At 30.3% G+C, this 11,157-nt stretch overlaps 1 protein-coding gene and 1 pseudogene across 1 annotated transcript; one reads left to right on the top strand and one right to left on the bottom strand.

Moving 5' to 3' along the window:
• Window positions 1-2,200: 2,200 nt before the first annotated feature.
• Window positions 2,201-3,695, top strand: LOC107900497 (uncharacterized; annotated as a pseudogene).
• LOC107900498 (potassium channel KAT3) lies at window positions 3,683-11,125 on the bottom strand. Its single transcript, XM_016826110.2, has 13 exons — window positions 10,742-11,125; window positions 10,395-10,610; window positions 9,141-9,302; window positions 8,630-8,687; window positions 8,220-8,537; window positions 7,753-7,992; window positions 7,367-7,465; window positions 7,253-7,285; window positions 6,433-6,618; window positions 6,006-6,083; window positions 5,790-5,856; window positions 4,774-4,926; window positions 3,683-3,981 (listed from the first exon to the last, which is right to left on the bottom strand). The coding sequence occupies exons 1-13, from the start codon at window positions 10,981-10,983 to the stop codon at window positions 3,878-3,880; spliced, it is 1,956 nt and encodes a 651-aa protein (XP_016681599.2). The 5' UTR covers window positions 10,984-11,125; the 3' UTR covers window positions 3,683-3,877.
• Window positions 11,126-11,157: the final 32 nt, after the last annotated feature.

Below are 11,157 nucleotides of genomic sequence, written 5' to 3'. Positions count from 1 at the left end.
AGGAGTACTTTCGTCTGGCATTACTAAATTTTTTTTATATTTCTTTATATTTTTCTTTATATATATATATATATATATTTTTAAATTTTAATATTTTTTAATATTTTTTATGTTTTTTTTAAGATTTTAATAATTTTTCATTTTTTTAATTTTTAGAATCGATATCAAATTAAGAAAGTCTAAACTTTTAAGGATTAAAATTTGTTATTATGCAAATAAAAATATCATACCTGCATTCTGTTAATGATTTTTATTTATTTTTGGGTGATTAAAATAAAAATACTTTAATATTTGGATGACACCAATGAAGTTTACCTTAAAAGTTTCACACGCATCATTGCCTCTAATAACTTTTATAGTTTTTTGTTACAATTTAAGGGAAGGGGTTAAAATATTTACAATAGACCTGTAATGAAATAAAATTATAATTAGTAATTCAATTGTTTGGTTGAATGGAATGAAATAGAACTGTAATAGTATTTTTGTGTTTGGTTGAATGGAATAGTGTTGTAATAGCATAAGAAAAAAAATGACCAAAGTACCATTACCAGAATATTTTTAAATAAATGATTATTATTATTGTTATTAAATTTTAATAGGATTATTATTAAATATAATTTAATAAAAAAATTTAATCATATTTTAATAAAATTATTATTAAATATAATTTAACAATAATAATATATATAAATAATTTAATCATAATTTTTTTAGATAGATATGCTAAAATATCGTTAGCAAAACAGATAATTTAATTATCCTCTAAATAAAAGAACAAAAGATTAGGAGTAATAAATAGTTTGAGAATTATATTTTATATCCAAACATAATTTTCATACATTAACAAAAAATTAGTTGATATGTCATAATCTATATGTTACTTAAAGAATAATTTAAAAAAAAATGGAAAATACACCTCTTTCTCTTGTCTCAAATATTTCTATCAAAGACAGATCTTGAAGTACAACAAAAGAACTAATGAAATTGTTATGTTGTATTTATATTTTTTGACAAACTTTCATTAATTTACAAATTGTTTTTATATTGCTAGACGTGTATAATAAAAGGATCTCGTGTAAAAGTAAAAGCAAATAATATAAATTTAATGTAATATATTTTATTTATATTTAAAATTTTAATACATTTAATAAGTTTAAAGCCCTTCACAATCCATTCCGCTTCGACCCGAAACCTACACAATGCAACATAAAGATATTATAAATCAGTGACTAAGGAGCCATCAAATCTTTGTGCTGTTGTTTTTCCACTTAAAACACCAGAAAAAGAAAAGAATCAGTCGAATTTCAACAAGTTCCTATCAGTGAAAAGAACATAAAAAGCTATTGATCATAATAGGTAAATACTTTACAAGGAACCGTATATGTAATAAGACCTTAAATAGAAACAAACAAACCCTCTTGGAAAATACTCGCTTAATAATTTAGAAAACTCGATATATGAGACCCTATACTCGCATTATCACATTCCCAAACAGTTAGATCATCAATAAATAAAAAAAGTTTACCAAGTAAATCACAATTGAAAAATTGATTTTAAAAATGCAAATGAAATAGCTCCCTACTAGCGAAATACACAAGCAGATAAGAAGAGATGAAATTCTCACAATGGAAGTGAGATTGAGGGGAACAATAAACTTACTCGTCTCAACTTTGAAGAAGCTTTTTACAATGTCGAGATCTTTATCGATGATGATGGTGGGATGAGAACAACTGAACGGGAACGAGGAGACAAGGCTGGTGTGTGGTGCTTGAAGTGTTTGCTTAGGGAGAGTGATAAAAGGCAATAATGGGAGGTTATGTTTTTTATTTATTTATTCAGTGAAGGCTCTGTAATGCTATTCTTTAGATTAGGCGAGGATGACTATTATGGGAGAAGGTGGAATAAGAGATGAATGAAATTCAGTTGAACGAAAATTCAGTGAACTAAATTAATGAATAACTACTTATCACCAAAATATAAATATTCTAATATTCTAATATTATTCACTTCTTTTAGTTTTTAAATTCATCAAATCACCTTAATTAATATTATTAAAAAACATAAAAAATAATTAATTATTAATGTGTTATATATTTACATTAAATTAAATTTTTCTCAAAAATTAAATGGGTCAAATAAATTTTTTTATTAGAGTGAAAGTAAGTGATTATGCTTAGATTTAAATAGTCCCACAGTCCATACCAATCAACTGACAAACGCTCTGAAAGTAAAAAAAGAACGCTCTGTTCAAAGTTGGAAAAGAAGGAATGGCGACTTCACCACCTCAGCAGGTTGATCACCACTCTCTTCCTCCGCCTGTGGCTGAAGAACCTGAATCTCTCCTCTCTTCTCTCGTTTTTGGTTATTTCTCTTCCTCTGTTTATTTTTCTCCCTCTCTGTTTATTTTTCTCCCTTTCTCCAATAATTACTTTCATTTCGCTTAACGTTTCAAATTACATTTAGTATTCTCTTTTGTTACGTGATTTCTCCTTTAACCGATCGCATGATCTAAAGTTTCACGTGTAACAAATGCATTTTGTTATTATTACCAACGTAATTCCAATTGTCTATGAAACACTGTGAAACATGAGGGTCTAGGCTTGAATCAGTTTTAAATTCCATAATTCATGGTTAATTTCTTGAGATCGCCTGTTTTACTCGTAATTTTTGTGGACTCGGGACACTTTTGAGTACGATAAGTTGAAACAGACAAATTTCACTTTTATGAATAGGTCCTTGTAAAGCTTTTACAATTTTATTTTCTCAGATCTTGTTATTTTCCGTATCTTTATTTATCTCACAATATTAGTTGGTAATTTTGATTTAATTAATGCAGATTTGTCACAACATGTTCAGATGGCAATGGAGAATATGCTTAAGATGATAAAGTAAGTGAATTACTTCATCCGGTGATTAATGGCGATGTGGAACTTATCTTGGAATAGTTGTTAATTATTTTTCTTTCCTTATTTAAACTTAAGCTCTCTTATGAAGATTACACACAGATATGATTAGTGTTTTACTCATGCATATCCACTTTCTTCTTTTTCTCTTAAGCTCTCTTATGAAAATTACACAAACATGATAAAGAATGCATAACTTGCTGTTTTCTTTCCTCTCAAGTGTTCTCTCTTTTTTAATTACTCTGTGTTGCTAACAAATTCAGCAATCATCACTTTTATATCACTCTTCCCTTGCTTTTTTTTTTCCTGGAATAAGTTTGTTGCAAGGAAAATGAACTTGTTAAACATAGACAGGCGATGTTGTCCTCCAGGACTGCCCATTTTTTATTTTTGGGATCCAATATTTGTTTATTGCCTCGCTCTTTCCATAGACGTTCTTTTAAGAGGGGAGACAAGTTTAATAAATCATTAAATTGTTGCAAACACCGTATTTCTCTTAAAAATTATGTTCTGTTTACCTTTTAAATAAAATTCTGCAGCGAAATTGATCAAAACTCCTTGGGAATAATGGAAGAGGTAGAGAAGTGCAAGAATCTGCTCTTGAAAGGAAGAAAAGTTTGGAGGAAGAAAAGGAAAAGTTTCAGAAAGCTGCATACACTGTTTTGGACATGCTGAATAGCAGAGAATGAAAATCGTAAGCCCTGTCCACAAACGGGTAAATTTTTGGGTTTATATTGGGGCATAAATAAATACTACTCTACCATTATCATTGAAGCTAAAGCACAATGGGTAAATTTTCATTGCCTCTGTCCACAAACGGTGGATATGCACATATCCATTCACATACATATGCAGCTATATTGCAGATATTTCTTTCTTTAGAAATGTCATGCATCATAACTTCTTAGACATTTAGAATGATCATCACTTAACCAGATCAACATATTGATAACTGATAAATATTATTTTAACATTTAAACAATGAATAAATGATCATTCTCTCTTAAAGCACTAAGATCTTCAACTTCTGAGCCATCTGCCATAAGAATAGTGCTCCCTCTCTTTCCAAGTTTCTTTTCTGCATTAACCAGATATAACGAAATTCAGGATCTTGTATTGATACACAATTATCACCTGTGTTTTTTCTTTAAGTGTATATTAGCATAGCCATGAACATGCTGTTTTCCTCTCAAGTAAGTTTACAAGCTTTCCAAATCATGTATTAATGAAATTAATTTGGCTAGAAGTATTATCTTATACATTAATTGTTCTAAGTCTATATTGTTGTGATACAAAATGAAATTGTCTCTTCTACTGGTTTAATATGCTAAGCTTCATGTTTGAAATCTCAAGATAAAAATTTTCAACATGCCGTCATGCACTTGGACACCTGTTAGATATTGACCCAAAATCTGGTTGTCAATATTCAATTGGGATTCTAATGTAATTCTATTGGTTAGACATTATTTGACAATTAAGTTTATTAATGAAGTAGATGTTCTCAATAGGTAGGAAATCTTAGTGAATGAGATTTCTTACTGTTCAAGTAATAGGCTTTTAAACAGCCATTAAGGTTTAGATTTTAAAATTATCGAGTAGAGGAGGGATGAAATCTATGTTAGTGGAGTGATTTTTTATTCTTTTTTTGGATTGTGGATGTAGACTAGAAGGTTGGATCACGTTAAATATTGTCTCCCATGAGTATGGTTGATTTTTTCTGATCTCATAACTTAGGAACGAGTTTTAGTTGGGTTATTTCTTTCTGTTGTTTGGTTGGTTGGCAGTTTTATGCGTTCCTTCTGTCTTTAGCTTGCTATGCAGAAGTTACAAATAAATATTTGCTTTTTGAGAAGCTTGTAGTTCTCTGTACCTGCTAGATTGAACAGGTCTGCGATTGAGTTAGGCAAATATATAAGCTTCCCCAATCTGTCACCAGAAATTGTTTTCTTGGATGGATGATACCCATATATTATCACCCGGATGGTACCTGCACTTAGTGAAGGATCGGAAGTGTTTGATGTTCCTGCAAGGTGGTTGAATCAATAATATGCAATTATCTATAGAATATTATGCACTTTATTATAAGAACTTATATTTGGATTTATTTGACAAATTGGTTGGTATAGGGCTATAGGCATATCATCAATATTGTGTAATCCGTGCATTAGAAAGCTAATGTCATCATCACTATAAGACATCATTTTTGGATACAGAGTTTCTAAAATTCAAGATAGATGATTGATTCACTCTTTTTCCTTCATAAAAAAAGGATTGACTCATATGCTCAAATGTGTTACATGTCGAAACAAAAAATAGATGCTAGTCAAGAGTTGACATGATATAAAGAAAATAAGTCAGTGTTTCTATTAAAATAGTTTATTTTATGATAATAACTTGTTGCTGCTACTGTAAGTTTCAGCAATAATCCTTAAATGCTTAAGGGTGCATTTGGTTCATGGAATATTAGATCTCCTTCGGTGATAGATTATTGTAAGCTAAGATTACTTAGCACATTACTAGGTATGCTACATTATGCTGTTTGGTAATAGAATGTAAGGTTTTGTTGTTTGGTTAACGTAATGTAATATTATTTAAAAGCAGATTTTACTAAATTGTCATTGTTAATTGTTATAGAAAGAAGGATGAGGATTACTACAAAATCATACATTACTTAAGGAAGAGTTGGAATTTAGATTACCCTTATATTTCAAAATTTTAGTACTATTGGGGATGTATTACCAGATTAAGGTAATCTTTGCAAACCAAAAGTCAGAATATTATGTCGAAATGTATGATTATCCCTGTGAATTTAAGATGATTCGAACCAAATGCCCTTAAAAGTGATTATGTCCATTTGATACGATTAATGAAGAAGCAATTATTTACCTGTAGGATTTCCATCTGTAGAATCCATTGTTTCTCTGTTTTGCTTCTCCTCATTTTGTGCCGTAGGCTGCAAAGAAACATAATAGAACCTAATCTGCTTATCACACAATGATGGTCTAGATTTTCATAAATGTGATCTTTGTTCTTTGTTTTATAAGCACAATTCTGGCTCACGTTTCCTTGTCTAGTTAGTTCAACTTTAGAATGGAAACATACCTGTACATTCTGGTCTGCCAGCAATTCTGTTAGGAAAGGTAGTTCCTGTAGCATGTCTTTTTCTAAGCCTCTCAAGTACTGAGAATAGAGGAGATGGAGTAAAGAAGCGCTCTTAAATTTTTGGTTAAACTAATAAAACTTTTATGGATGAAGATTTCTATTGTCCATGAATTGATGGTGAGCTTTCATTGTTTATTTTTCTCCAAACCATTGATGGAACTGCTTATTCAAATTTAAATCTCTGTTATGTGCTCTGATCTAAAATATTTTCAACAGCTTTAGGTTCCATGTGGATGATTTCACATTAAAGGAATGCTTTTAATTGCAATTAATGTCTTTTCATTCCTTTATTATTTTTCTTTCCTTCCTTTATAGCGTAGAACTGTCTATAGATTGCCTATTTCCGTAGATGATAAAGTTTACGTACCTCCATGAAGTTAGCAATAATTATCTTTCCATCTCTACTCTCTGATTGCACCATTTGTTTGAACTGGTGATTACTTATTCGGATAACTTGAGAGAGCCTTTTAGTTCTCACTGTGAAAGGTTGGGGAATATTAAAAATTACTCCAATTTCTCCTGCCATATCTGCAGATTCTAGATTTGACAAAAACTTGAAAAAGGAAAGACCGGAACTTTAGTAATAAGACCAATTGCAAAGAAAGATGTTTTAGTTTAAATTACTGGTATGGTATGTGTTTTGGCTTTTTAACTCTTATAATCCCAATAATATAACTCTCATGTTACTAACATTCATCTGGGTCTCTTGATCAATGCAGCAATCTTCATGTTCTTTTTGCTGACTGGAAATCTCTATTTCCTGGTTTAAGTATACCTTTGTTAAATTAATAATTTCTTACTTACTGCAGCATTTTTGAAGGTATAAAATGTGAAGAGTCAAATTGTCATGTTGCCACGGAGCCGTTTACTTCTGAACCTATCAGCAGTCCGAGACATTATCTTTTAAACTATTTGTTTGATATATATACTGTGTTTTTAGTATACTCTCCCATCATATCTAGTTTCAGTTTGAGCTTTCCCCATTCCAAGCTCCCAAAATTTTAGGAAATCTACAGGCAAAAAATAAAACTTATATACTCTTCAAATCTGTTGTTGTAGTTCGTAAGACCTTTTTTCGGAGTCAGTAGGAATATTATGCTCTGAGTCTACAAATGTTCCACCTACTTGTGCATTTGTTATTAAGTTCTCTGATCATTCTGAATTATACTTTTAGAAAAAGATAATACCTGCTCCGTCCCATTCTTGTATGTGACCACATCCTGCAGTTTCATTGAGTTTAGATTTTGCTTCCAAGGTTAAATAAAACGGAAAAAAACTTAAAATAATGAATGATGCTATACCACTGCTCCTGATACCAGAATGTAGAAGTCTGTGGGTATCTCATTTTGTAAAATAATTTCAATCCTTGGAGGAAAGTATTCTGCTTTCATCTCTGATACCTGCAAGAAGAAATCCCCATAGAAATCTAATGGCTGATAAGCTATTTATAGCTATTAAAGTTCTGTTCTAACACAGTAATTCTTTAGTAAGATGGTCAGCTTTGATTAACATTTCATGACAGGAAATTCAGTGATATGTTGGAATGTAATTTTGTTTAGGGTGAACCATTTTTTATTTTTATTATTTTTTCCATAATGCACTAGGGACCTGCACTGCAGCTTAAATGAGAAGTTCGGAATTTGAATCTCCCATGTAACTACACATAAAAAATTGGAAATATAGTTACCAATTGAGAAAGAAAGTCGTCAGAGACTCCTTGGAATAGGTAGGTCTTTTCTGCGGTTTTCCAGAATAGGTGTTGGGCAATGCTGGATCTTATTGCCTTCGGCAGGTCTTTTAGCACTTCTTCTTGCTGTAACTCAGCTGTATTGAACTTTAGTTGCATGTGTGCCAACATTTGTTCTCTCATCCCTTCCGGGAGTTGGTTCTTGCTTGCATAACGCATTACCTCATTGATGCTATCTCTCTGTCAAGACATGATCTGGTTATGGTCTGTTCAATATATTTGAATTAAAATGTAATGCTGAAGTAGCAGCGTTGCAATGTACAAATATGAAATATAGGAATGAAAATTTGACCATCATAGAGCTACCTTATTCAAAATAGGATCATTTCAATCTAAACAACATTAGTATGATAGTCTTGTATGCTATTGTTGTTGCCTATAAATGAAAATAGAGAAGAGAGAATCACCATGGCAAAGGTTTTGACCACAGATTGGACAACGAGATTTGTTATGTTACCAATTATGTAGGCAATGAGGCCCATGTTGAATAGCATATAGATAGAGTTAAATATCTTCTCTCCTTCATTCATTGAATAAAACTCTCCATAACCGACTGAGGTGAGAGTGACGATTGACCAGTAAATGGAACAGATGTAACCATGCCAGAAACCTTTTTGCTTAAAGTCTCCAATCAATCTTCCAATCCATGTATGTTCTGATGGTTTATGGCGTGCAGCGAGCCAGTAATAGAAGCAACCAGCTGAGTGCACTGCAAATAAGGTAACCTGCCATTTGATTAACAATGAAGCTTAATTCTAAATGTTTGGTTAGAGGTAGTAGACTATATAAAAAAGCATGAGTAGACAATAATACTCACACATATTAGTTTAAGAAGCCTTGTCCAGAAGTAGCTAAAGCGAATGTCCTTTTCTAACCTATCAAAAATGAGTTCAAATTTGATAAGAAAATTGTCGTGATAATCCGTGTATTTATTTCTCGTTTGTGTTATTTTTACATGTCATAATCGTTATGAGATATTATATGTCTAATATTTCTATTATATAGCCTACGAGGCTATGGTATGTTGGTGAAGGTTAAGTTATGGATGCACAACTTTCATGTTTGAGTCTTATCATGTGTAAATGTCATGTATAAATTTTTTAAATTATTTTAGGTTTAAAGTTCTAATATACATAGTTCCTGCCTAGACTTATTTTTGTCTAATTTATTCTGATTTTTAGCTCGTTGTGTTTTGTACTGAATTGATTTTAATTCTAATTGATTGAACATGTATTATTTGTGGTTTGTATTGTTCTTGTAGACTCTTTTGAAAATGAGAGTAGCTAAAAAAACAAATGCAAGAAATTGTCAAACTAGAAATTATTTACCTTTTGAAAAGTTCACCAACACGGTAGAGACGCCAAAGACGAAGCAAGTTGAGGAGGCTGAAGACCTGGCCTGTATGCCATTCATCGATAAGGATTTTGTTTATTAATGGAAAAGGTATTGTAGATGCTACATCCATAAATAACCAGAACCTTGTCACGTATCTGAAAATTTACATTTTTTAAAAATATTAGAATATCTTTATTTATTTATATTCAATCATCACACGTTAAAATTAATATATATTCCAACATAGATGGATTAAAATTTAAAAATTAAAAATTTATCCATTATCAAGCAATTAACTTAGAATCATGAATTAATATCAATTTCATTGATAATATTACTAAAAAGTAAATAAAAGCATCAATGAAAATACAAAATCAATTTGTTTTTTAATCGCGTTTAAGGAAACTGAGATTTTAGAAAAAAAATATATTTATAGGTTATTGTTTTATATAATGGAGTTTTGACTTTACAAATTAAATGACATGTGTTTATTTTAATTTATTTTTAAATTTTTAATATTAAAAGACACATGGAAATATTTTATTTTTTTTAATACACTATATAATTATTATTTAGTGAAAGTTGGATAAATAAAATTTGTTAAATACGTTAATCCACAAGTTTATCTAAAAAATTTTCTTCACATTATAAGTTATTTTTCCCAGTAATAAATTAATTAAATTAGGACATAAACCTTAAAACTCCTACATAGGTAATTATACTCCGCACAAACTTAGAATTTATTTATATTTTTATTTTTAAGAATTTAGTTTTACTTTTTAGATTTAAAATTCAGATATATATATATTTGTTAAATTCATTGATATGATATTTTAAAACTAAAAAATAAATTTTCTTGATAGCAGTGTAACTAAAAAAATGATGTAAACAGGGGTGTAGCTAAGGGGCTAGCATGAGCTTCAACCCCTTTAAAATGAAATTTTTTTCTTTTTTTTTTATAATTTATAAAATTTTAAATTAATAATAGTAAAATTATACTTTGACTTCCGAATAATGATAAAATTTTGATTTAGTCTTTCAAAAATTATAAATATATAAGTTATTAAAATGGTGAAATTGCTTTTTTTATTATAGTAAAAATATACAGCTTAATTTAGTCTCAAAAATATAAAAGTGCTAATAGTTAAACTTGAATTTTAAAATCTGAAAAATAAAAAGACTAAATTCGTAAAATAAAGGTACAAAGAATAAATTTTAAATTTAGGAAAAGTAAAAAAAGTACACACCGGAACGCAAATTTCAAGTGATCATCAACGAGGATAAAATTTGATGTATCAAAATAAGCAACGAAGAAAGTTAAGATGATATCAATGGCGAAGAAGAAATCAACGACCAAATCAATGAACAAGAGCACCCCATTTGCTGCCTTATCAAAAGTTAACTCCAAAATAGATGCCCATGCCGAGTATATCACCAGCCCTACCAAAAACGTTTGCCACCATCTGCATCCCTTTCACAAAAATATATAAATGTCATCAAATCCGCCTCTCTTTTTTTAACCTTAATTATAACATTATAAGAGCATCATCCTAATTGTTTCTTTTCCCCTTAGATTTGAAAATGAATTACTCACCGGTACCTACGATCATAAGGAGCAATAACATTTCTCTTGAGGTGCAGGTCTCCATCATCAACAACGGTTCCAAATGCCGGTAATAGGCTACTCGAAACGGAGGCTGACTTGTTCTTCATTTCACTGCTCGATTGGATCAGATCACTAGCAGCTACTTTGTTTTGGTAAAGAGATATTCGGAGGAAGAAAAGTAACGAGGGACAATAATATGTTAATAATGGCAAGCAAGCCGGTAATTGCATACTACAAAATATCACCTACACAAGCCCAAGTGGAGGAGGATCCCAATGAAAACTACCTAGTGATTTTCAATCCCAAAATGAGAACTCCTAGTCATATTTTGATCTAGAAGCTTAGTCTATCATCTTAGCCGAATAATCTGTCTTGAAGCTTGTTCTATTTTATTACATATTTAA

This window comes from Gossypium hirsutum, chromosome A07 (assembly GCF_007990345.1).
Source record: "Gossypium hirsutum isolate 1008001.06 chromosome A07, Gossypium_hirsutum_v2.1, whole genome shotgun sequence".
In the NCBI taxonomy this organism is placed as follows: domain Eukaryota; kingdom Viridiplantae; phylum Streptophyta; class Magnoliopsida; order Malvales; family Malvaceae; genus Gossypium; species Gossypium hirsutum.
The sequence above is the reverse complement of the archived record's forward strand: the minus strand, read 5'-3'. Positions and strand labels throughout refer to the sequence as shown.